Here is an 11,054-nt window from a genome sequence, read left to right as displayed (position 1 = left end):
TTTTTTTTTCTTTAAGCGACAGCATGCCTGAGATTTGATCTATAGACATTAGACTGAAATTAATGTGGAATATTCTTGATATTATATTGTGAATGCTCAAGATAACAGGATCATCATATCTCAATGAGTCAATCCTCCTGTGTCTCTCTTCATTTCTGTAGATGGAGCTCCAAACAGGGTGAGTATTAAAGTGTTCTGTGGCGTTTTGTGAATATTCATCTTCTCATTGGTCCATCCAGTAGAGAAGTAGATTATTCATGTGTTTGCATGCTCTTGTTTTCTGTAAGGATCCAATTTAATGCGTTCAATTGGATTTTTGTATAGAATTGCATTTTCTAGAATTAAAAATGATTTATGACATGCATTAGATTGCCATGTATTAGTTTTTTGTTGTTGTATTTTTTTTATTGTTGTTTTTGATTATTATATTTTTTATTGTATAGTTTTTTTGTACTTTTATTGTACTGGTTTAAGTCATTTACCATTCTCCACAATTTCCATAGGAACTGTGCATTTGTGGATTTGACCCATAGAACCATAATCTTGCAGTCTAATAGTTTACTTTTCATTTCTCTTGTTCAAAAACAAAAATCAGACTGAGGAACTATTGGCATTTGATCAAGCTTCAAATTAAATATGATTTTTAACTATTTCAACGGTCAAAATAATTTCTATTACCAAACCCCTTCCTTCCTTCTAATTAAAAAATGAATGGTTATCTACATATACAGTATGCATTTTGTATGAAATTGGCTAAAGTCATGTGATACAGTATAAAGGTTTAAAATATGCATTAATATACATAATCATTCTTAATATCAAGAAATGTATTATAAACAATATTTATAAATTATTATAAACCTGTTTGCTATTTATGGCTCTAACAAAGAGCTGTAATGTTATGCTGTAATGTTTATGCAAGTGTTACATAATGTGAGGCAGTATCATTCGTTATGAAAAATCTGATTTTTGTGAATGCTAATGTCAAGATGCAAATAAAAAGAAAATAACTAAATCTTATAAATTTACATAAACAAAAACTTTTATTTTGGATGCGATTAATCGCGATTAATGTTTTTTTTACAGCACTAATCTATAGTAATTTCAAATGATGGGAGCATTTCTTGTACGACCATTAATTTATGCAAAATTACCATTACTACTATCCCTTGAGGCCTGACTGCTTTTTGCATACTTTAAAAGGAAGTACTATACATAGGGAAGCATGTGTATTCAGACATGGAGACACAGATCAAACTCCATTCACAGCAATTACATGAAATGACATTTTTGAATTTTCCTCCGCCAAGAAAAGTAGTCATACCTCAAAATGATTATTTAGACAACTAGACAGCTCAAATAGCAACATGTGTACATTAAAAAGTCTATGGAGACATTACTGTAAATGAGTTTTTTTCTTTTTTTTTTCTTTAAGCGACAGCATGCCTGAGATTTGATCTATAGACATTAGACTGAAATTAATGTGGAATATTCTTGATATTATATTGTGAATGCTCAAGATAACAGGATCATCATATCTCAATGAGTCAATCCTCCTGTGTCTCTCTTCATTTCTGTAGATGGAGCTCCAAACAGGGTGAGTATTAAAGTGTTCTGTGGCGTTTTGTGAATATTCATCTTCTCATTGGTCCATCCAGTAGAGAAGTAGATTATTCATGTGTTTGCATGCTCTTGTTTTCTGTAAGGATCCAATTTAATGCGTTCAATTGGATTTTTGTATAGAATTGCATTTTCTAGAATTAAAAATGATTTATGACATGCATTAGATTGCCATGTATTAGTTTTTTGTTGTTGTATTTTTTTTATTGTTGTTTTTGATTATTATATTTTTTATTGTATAGTTTTTTTGTACTTTTATTGTACTGGTTTAAGTCATTTACCATTCTCCACAATTTCCATAGGAACTGTGCATTTGTGGATTTGACCCATAGAACCATAATCTTGCAGTCTAATAGTTTACTTTTCATTTCTCTTGTTCAAAAACAAAAATCAGACTGAGGAACTATTGGCATTTGATCAAGCTTCAAATTAAATATGATTTTTAACTATTTAAACAGTCAAAATAATTTCTATTACCAAACCCCTTCCTTCCTTCTAATTAAAAAATGAATGGTTATCTACATATACAGTATGCATTTTGTATGAAATTGGCTAAAGTCATGTGATACAGTATAAAGGTTTAAAATATGCATTAATATACATAATCATTCTTAATATCAAGAAATGTATTATAAACAATATTTATAAATTATTATAAACCTGTTTGCTATTTATGGCTCTAACAAAGAGCTGTAATGTTATGCTGTAATGTTTATGCAAGTGTTACATAATGTGAGGCAGTATCATTCGTTATGAAAAATCAGATTTTTGTGAATGCTAATGTCAAGATGCAAATAAAAAGAAAATAACTAAATCTTATAAATTTTTTTTGTAATTTGTAAAGTATTTAATTAATTCTCCCAAAGCCATTTTTGGGTTGATTTTCCAGCAAAAATGACAATTTTGCTGTAATTACTATTATTGTGTTATAAATTTTCACTGAACCAGTTCCCGTGTTAAAATCACAACTATATCTGCACAATTACAATAAAGTTGAATTTAAGATTTTAGATTATGTTTAATAATATTTGTATATTTTAAATATTTAAAAATGTTAAAAAAAAATTAGAATGAAGAAGTTTCATACTATACAGTCGTTTGAATGTTGAAAAAAAAAACCGAGAATATGAGATTACAAAAAATTGAAATAAAAGTAATAAAGTTGAAGTAAATGCATGTAAAACCTAAAGTAAAAAAAGAAGTTTGTTCCTGTTCAAATTATTCAGCCCCCCAAAAAACATGCCAAACTTTACCAGGAAACATTAAATATGATCAGAAATTATGTTTGTTAGTGGTATTCGCTAAGGTAAGCATCACTAAAATGTTCATGAATGGGTTAGTGGTTTCAGCAATTTAACATATAATTTCAGCACAAACCAACCCATCCTGCATCGTTTGTCTGTGCTTTTAATGATACTTTTAAATCCCATTGCCTCCTGTTGAAGAAGTCATACTTGTGCCACATTTACATGGGCAAACACTGCTGTAGTTGCTTTTAAGGTGGCATGATTTGCAGTTTTTGATGACGTCTTGCACCGTCTGTGTTTGCAGAAAAGTGCGTCACCCGCAGGACTCTCTCCCAGATCGACGGAAGGGAATGGACTGACCAGCTCTCCGGTCCTCCGGAAGAATCCATCCAGAGAAGGCTCTTCCTCCCCTCGCTCTCAGCCGCGCTCGCCTCTCTGCAAAAGCCCCACTCAGGTACGGATCGATAGCAAATCATCTCAACATTCCCATAAAATAGGGTCTGAAACAGACCACTGATGTGTTTAACTATGTCCTTTTCATGCCATTTAAATGTTTTGGAAAATTATAGCTTATCAGAAATATCTAGGGCCCCTATTATATCACAGAAACCAGTCATGAAAATTGTAAAATGTGGAAAGTCATGGAATTGGTCAAAATTTGGATAACCAGATCAAAAGTAGGGCTGTACACTTAATCAAATCACAATACGGCTAGAGTCTGTGATATTAAACTGCAAAAGACTGCTAGTGAAATATGAAGTGGTGGTGAGTGTCTCTTTACCAGCATTTCACTGAGAAAATATCATCATATACACACACAAACTCAAAGGCTTATACTACAACTCCCCAAAATAAACGTTTGGTTTTCTTAAAGTGATGATAACAATTATAATACAGTTTTCTTTTTTAAAGGAATATTACACCATTTTCATCCGTGTTTTAATTTAAACAGTAAACCTCTGTTGTGCAAAGGAATTGTTCCAGCTTTTTAAAAAGATTTATTAAATTGTTGAAATTTCATCCATTTTTGAAAATAAGTTTGTATTAAATCATAAAGCACATAATCCAGAAAAATTCAAACAGAGTTTCTGTAGACAGACTTCATAGGGCAGTGTTATTGTTAAAATGTTAAGAAATTGCTATTTTGTCATTTTGAGTTCAGTTTATTAGAGATTAGATGTTTTGATTAATACAATTTTAATAAACCATTAAAAACCTAATCCAGAATGAAAAAGGCAATCATGGAATTTCTGAAAAAAAAGAGACATTTTATAGGCTCGTCTTGTTGTTAAAATTTCAATAAATTATTACATTGTTAAATATTTATGATTTAATTGATTAGACATCTTTTTGGATTATTACAATTTTATTTAAAAAATTAAAACCGTAATCCAGAAAAATTTAAACCCAAAACACAGAAATTGGGGGAAAATAACATGGAATTTTTTAAAATGTAAAACACATTTCATAGGGCCCCATTATTTTAGTAAATTATTACATTGTTAAAATATTGTTGATTCAACTAATTAGGCATTCTTTTTTCTTAATAAAATTGAATTAAAAGCGTAATCCAGAAACATTTAAACCACACAGAATAAAACAAAATTAGGGGGAAAAATATGCATTTCATATTGCCCTGTTGTTGTTAAAATTCTATTGTTAAATGTTTGTGTATTCAGTTGATTAGATGTGCTTTTCTTTTTTTTTAATTAAACCACAGAATTTTGGAAAAAAATAAAATGGATTTCACAGAGCCCTAGATATTGTATCTAATAATTTTTATTAAAATAAAACAAAAAGAGAAGTTTCTGTGGACATGGGTGTGGTTCAGTTGTTTTACTCTCTGTGCTCTCAGGAGAAAGTGAGATCTCCGTCTCCTTCAGCGTCCCATGAATCACTCTCTCCTGGCTCTCCAGCACCTCCCCGCCCTCTCTCGTCCTCCGCCCGCGGCCCGTCTCCCGCTCTCAAACACTAGGTACGTCCTGACTCATGCTTTTACTGCTTACAGTAAACGTGGGCGGCAGGGGGATGTGATTTCATCTCTCGCTCGCCTCCAAATGGTTTTTCCAATTCCTGCAATTCATTTACAGTGACGAATGCTTATACATCTTGACGTCTGGTTTTCCTCACAGGACCCACTCCAGCCCATGGAGTGAGACTAGTGAAAGACCGCCGCTACCCCTCCCCAGCCCGCCCTTCCCAGAATGCACGGGGCCAGTCCCAGAATGCACCGGGGCGGCCCCAGAGCACTCGGGCCTGGGCATCAGGTGCCTTGTCAGAAGCCCTTCATCCATCCTCGTGGCCCTCCGAGCCGAACTCTGAGCGAACCACATCTGTGTTCTCACACGCCGGGCGTAATCAGCCAATCAGCTGTCTGTCTGACAGCTCTGTCAGCCAATTAGAAAGAAGGCTGAATATTCTGGTGAGTAGTATGTTCTGGTGTGTGTTAAATGTGTAACTTTTATATACTACACATTATTATTGTCACGTAATTGATTCATCTTTAATATTATCATGTTTTTTTTAATGTATATGCATTTTAATATAAAAGATAAATATAAATAAATAGATTTTATTAAAATATGAATATATAAACATTTTCGTCAGGCCAACATCTAAATATATATGATCATTTTGTCTAAAACAATATATTTACTAAAACACTTCTTGATGATAAAAATGTAAAAGATTTTCAAAAATCTTTAATTTCTCAAAAAGTCATTTGTGACCCGGGACCACAAAACCAGTCATAAGGGCTGGTTAATTCATTTTTAATTATTAAAATTGTATTTTAATAACAATTCGTTTCAAGTGGGCATACCTAGAATTTGATGAAAGATTGTGAAGACAAAACAAAAAAAGTGACAATGAAAAAAAATCTTAACATTTTTGGAGATATTAGTTTTGTAGCTGTTAGGAAACATTAGATGTGATGAGCAAAATCTCTTCATGAAAATTGCTGATAAAAAGATACTGTTTATTTGAAGATGTAAGATCCTAACCTCTTATGTCTTTAGTTCTGTCCTTAACATCTCCAGCAGTGTTAATGTGCTCAATAACTGCAGCTAATACTGGGTTCCTGTGTGCTTTTTGTCTTTCAGTGTGACAGGCTTCTCCGTGTCATCTCCCACACAGAAATGGACTGAGATGCTTTTACTGCCAATTTTGTCAAAACGAGTTCAAAACAAAGACATGGGAACTTCTAGACAAATGGACATTGAGGTGTTCCTGTTATAGCACCATTTCACTTTCTCCCCCAGAGCTTTTCAGTGGTGTCAGTAAAGAGCTGGAATCACCCTGAAGTCATCGCACCCTTTCCCCTCACTGAAGCAGACTTTAAGAAAACTTGAGAGCATAGCATTAGTTTCAGACCGTATTCGAAGAGAAATTATGCTGTTTTTGCTTGTAATAAACAGGCTTCTGTTGTTCATATATGAATACTCACTTTGATGCTAAATGAAGCAAAGCATGAGAATCTGTGCTGTGTTGCGAATTAAATCATGGTCAAAGGATGTTGTCAGTGTGTTTATATTCACAACACAGCATAATCTTGAGTGCTTTATTGCATTTGAAAATGGTTAATGCATAATAACCTTTGTGTACTTAATGTCTTTGATTAAAATCTCATTTTATTAAACGAATTCATGTGTCAGTTTCTCTCCTGTGGATAATATACACAGAACGTCTCTTTTAATTGTAAACCAGGGCAGTTCAGGCTTTGAACAAACTCGAGACTGCGTTCTGTTGCGGTTTTGCTTGATTTTAACACTAGGCTGCGCTATAATCAAACGCATATCAATCTGATCGGGTTTTTGTTTGCTTTGCTCCATGTGGAACTAGTTATGAGAGCTTCACTCCCAATCTATGCAAATGGAATGGCTCGACTCTTTGTTTGCAAGCTTTTATGGTATTAACACTAATCGTTAAAAATGACTTGAAACCTGCTCAGCTGACATCAAGCACTGATAGATTTAAGTGCATCTAATTTACCATCACTGCATCATTTACCAGATGAGCGAATGTTTTGGCTGAAGTGGCCGAACAGTTTTATCTGACTGATGTAAGACAGCATCGTGAAATATCTCAGGTCAAACATCCCAAAATGCTTCGAGGATGAAGCGCTGGAAACATTTTTGGGTCGTGTTCTCATAGTATACTAACACTGATTCTTGAATACTGGGACAGAAGTGCAAAATGAAATTTTGGATTAACATGTTCAGAGGATTTCATTTGAATTTTGGTGAAACTTGCTTCAATTTTCTCTCAAAATGTGTTTTTTTTTCTTGTCAGTCATTCAATATGTGTTGACATCCATACAGATTCAAATACTGATTGAGAAATACAGCATTGGAATCGAGACTACAGTTCAGTTTCAAACTGATTTCTGCTCCATTTCTTGAATTATCACCATAAAAAAATCTTACTGATCACAAACTCATATTTTGCACATGCAGTGCATGCTCTTCTGGTGTTGTGAGGGTTGTTAAAAAAAATCTGTTTCTTGAAATAAACCGAAATAAAATAAAATATAAAATACCTTAAACTTATTTTAGCTTGTCAAATAGGCTAATTTTCATTTAGTTCAACTTCATGTATTAACTAAAACTACAAATGTAAAAAAAAAATACTTGTAAAAATGACAAAAACAAAATTATAAAAGAAAAAAAAGAAAATAGAAAAATGAAAACTTCTAAATATTAAAAAATAAAATTGTATAAAGATATTGTAAAAAAACTACTAAAACTAAAATGAAAATGGAAAATACTGTATAAAATGAAAACATTCTACATTCAATAATAACAAAATGACAAAAAATGACTAAAATCATAAAATTACAATGGAAAATGTAAAAAAGAAAAATGTGAATAAATTATAAAAAATAAAATTGAATATAAACATTTAAACAAAAATTCACTAAAGCTTTAGTGAAAATTTTATATTTTGAAATCTTAGATTGAAAATCTAAAATCTTTAGATTTTAGAAAATCTAACATTTTCTAGATTTTAGAAAATCTAAAAATTAAAACATTCAAAATACCAATAAAATTATAATAATATCTCAATGATAGTGAAATAGCACTTGTTATTAGATACTAACATGATCTTAAAATAAGAAATACAAATCTCTGGACTTTTGGGATAATGTTTTTTACCCCTCGAGTTGTAAAAATATATGAGGTATATTTTCGAACTGAGTTATTGTACATATACTTAGAAGTATTGACGTATTAAACTGAGGATGGCTGATTTTAGGGATAGTAAGTGATTGTCGATTTTGATCAAATAAGGAGGATTGTATGAAATGGTACTTTTGTGATAATGGTTAAATGATCATTCATTTCAAAGTGGAAAACTTTTTTGTGCGTTTTGTCCCATATTTCAAGAATAATGCTGAATGGAGAAACTCCTTTTGCTGGATCACATGGACTGTAAACAAAGCTCTTTGTAGCAGCAGGATGTCACGTGACGTGTCCATGACACAATGCATGAATGAAAACCTGAAACCAGTCCCACCTTCAGACAATATATAAAAGACATTTTTAAAGGGGTGGTTGATTGCGATTTCACTTTTTTTTAACGTTAGTGTGTAATGTTGCCATTTGAGCATAAACAATATCTGCAAAGTTCGCTGAAAGTTCAATGCAAACGGAGATATCGTCTTTTAGAATTCTGGCAGTCTAATGCCTACAAAAACGGCTGGTAGGGACTACAATGAGTTACTTCCCGGGTTTGTGACATCATAAACCCAGATAAACCCCACCCCCGGGAACACGCAACAAACGGGGCGAGGCCATAGAGAAGAGGAAGAGTTGTTGCCATGCCGTTAAAACTAGGGGTGCACGAAAACATCTATTTATATATGAATCGCGATTCTGTCTTCTAACAATTCTAATGGATACACAAGATTCAAAATCAATGTTCCTCGCGTCGCCCTGCTGCACACGCTCTGCATCTCTCTCTCTCTCATTCAGATCACCAGCTCAGCTCAAACAATGAACTGTTCCATTTATACACTTATTTCCACATAGCTATGAGAAGCGTTAAACATGCGGTTGCCGTACTGTATTAAAGCTTTAATCAGGATAAAACCGTATATTAAAAGCTAACCGAAGCAGTAGCATTTACAAATAACAGCGTATCTAAATGTATGAGACATCAGCAAACAAAAAACATACAATTAAGAGCCGTGCTTGCACAGGTTCTGCACGATCCTCTTCAATAATCCTCCGGGAACACGCAGCAAAGGGGGCGAGGCCATGCTGCGCTGCTTTAGAGAAGAGGAAGAGAAAACTAGAGGTGCCCGTAAAAATCTGTTCATATATTAATTGCGATTTTGTCCTCTAACGATTCTAATGGATTCACAAGTTTCAAAATCAATGTTCTAAAGCAGCGGTTGTTAATACTGTTCCTTGCGTCGCCCTGCTCCACACACGCTCTGCATCTCTCTCTCTCTCTCTCTCTCTCTCTCATTCAGATCACCAGCTCAGCTCAAACAATGAACTGTTCCATTTATACACTTATTTCCACATAGCTATGAGAAGCGTTAAACATGCGGTTGCCGTACTGTATTAAAGCTTTAATCAGGATAAAACCGTATATTAAAAGCTAACCGAAGCAGTAGCATTTACAAATAACAGCGTATCTAAATGTATGAGACATCAGCAAACAAAAAACATACAATTAAGAGCCGTGCTTGCACAGGTTCTGCACGATCCTCTTCAATAATATTCTCTGTGTCTCAAACGGGCTCAAACTGATAAGAGATATATAGGACGCCATTGTTTACAATACAACCGGAGCACATGCTGCCGAGGTGAGGGGCGGGATGTTCAGACGCGCACTAGAGGCGGTTTAGCCAATCACAACACACTGGACTAGCTAACCAATCAGAGGCCATCACGTATTTTTGAGGGAGGGGCTTAATAAAAGCAGGAAATGATCAGCGCGTCAATAGGAGAAGGGACAGAGTGGTGTGGAATAAAGGTAAATTATCTGAAAAAAAATGCGTTTTTTTTTTTTTTAAACGAAGTGGTGTGGAATAAAGGTAAATTATCTGAAAAATAATGCGTTTTTTTTTTTTTTTAAACGAAGCATTAACACGTATTAGACTGCACCCCATAAACACAATCAAGCCTAGAAAAAAAAAACAGTCAACCATCACTTTAATATTACAATGGACGCTTTGCCTTGAGGACGTGAAATGTGAAGTCAGTGTTTCTCAGATGTTTCCAGACCTGCCTGCAGAGAATCATTTACCTGGTTACAATAAAGCTGATAGGAATCAACAGTCCTTGAACACCATTCTGATGAAAAGAAGCAGGACTTAAGCGTGACATTTTTGGCTGCTTCAATTCCCATGATTCCCTTGTACAATCATCTCCATGTTAGATAAGGACGAGTTTTTGGCTGAACGGCACTGGACAGAATTTCACAATAGTTCATCCAATTAAAGACACATGCTGAATATGAAATCATATTTTTTAAATGCATGTGAGCATGCTATAAATAATTAAATTTGATTGCTTGGAAAAGTTCAGTGCGTGTATGGTTAGTGATTTGAACAAACCTTTAACAGCAAGTATGAGCAAGAATAATAATAATACTTGGCCCAGCAAACATGTAATCCAGATAACAGACATTGAAATATAAAGTGTTAACAACTGATAAGATTAAACTATTACAGACATCCGCACTGTGAACTTCGAATAGTTTCAAAACTTTTAATTCGTTTCTGTTTTGAGATGAACGGCAGAAACTTTACGGCAGAAGATGCTGTACAATTTTTTTTTTTTATTATTATTTTGAATGTTAGGTATAAACCAATATAAAACATACCAAGAAAAAAAAAAAATTATTTGTGCAACATTTATATGCTATACACACAAAACTTCTTATAAAGTCACAGATGCCAATCATTACAAAATAACAATTGGACCAAATAATAATTGGTTCATATATACAGTAATGTCTGGAGCTCTAAGCATAAGTGGCTTAGAATAATTAATTTTGAGAGAAAATAAGTTCAGTAGCTTCAATTTAATCAAACAATATTTTTTTCTTTTGGTTTTGACACGTAATATGTTCATTTATGCAAATTAATGCACATTTTTTATAATGTATATTTCACAACCAATCAATTTTTTAAAATGATGTATTATCCTCGAAGTTGTATTTATATATATATAT

General features: G+C 33.3%; 1 protein-coding gene across 1 annotated transcript in view; it reads left to right on the top strand.

Annotated features, from left to right (window-relative positions):
* The window catches only part of LOC107696597 (amino-terminal enhancer of split-like), a 20,084-nt gene extending 14,028 nt beyond the window's left edge, over window positions 1–6,056 (top strand). Inside the window, exons 8-11 of the mRNA XM_016497022.1 lie at window positions 3,137–3,321; window positions 4,723–4,842; window positions 5,000–5,289; window positions 5,969–6,056. Coding sequence (XP_016352508.1) covers window positions 3,137–3,321; window positions 4,723–4,842 — 305 coding nt within the window. The 3' untranslated portion in view covers window positions 5,000–5,289; window positions 5,969–6,056. The remainder of the gene's footprint in view (window positions 1–3,136; window positions 3,322–4,722; window positions 4,843–4,999; window positions 5,290–5,968) is intronic.
* Window positions 6,057–11,054: the final 4,998 nt, after the last annotated feature.

Source organism: Sinocyclocheilus anshuiensis, unplaced genomic scaffold (genome assembly GCF_001515605.1).
Source record: "Sinocyclocheilus anshuiensis isolate Anshui unplaced genomic scaffold, SAMN03320099.WGS_v1.1 scaffold217, whole genome shotgun sequence".
NCBI lineage: Eukaryota > Metazoa > Chordata > Actinopteri > Cypriniformes > Cyprinidae > Sinocyclocheilus > Sinocyclocheilus anshuiensis.
Note: the sequence above shows the minus strand (reverse complement) of the source record. Positions and strands in the feature narration are given on the sequence as shown.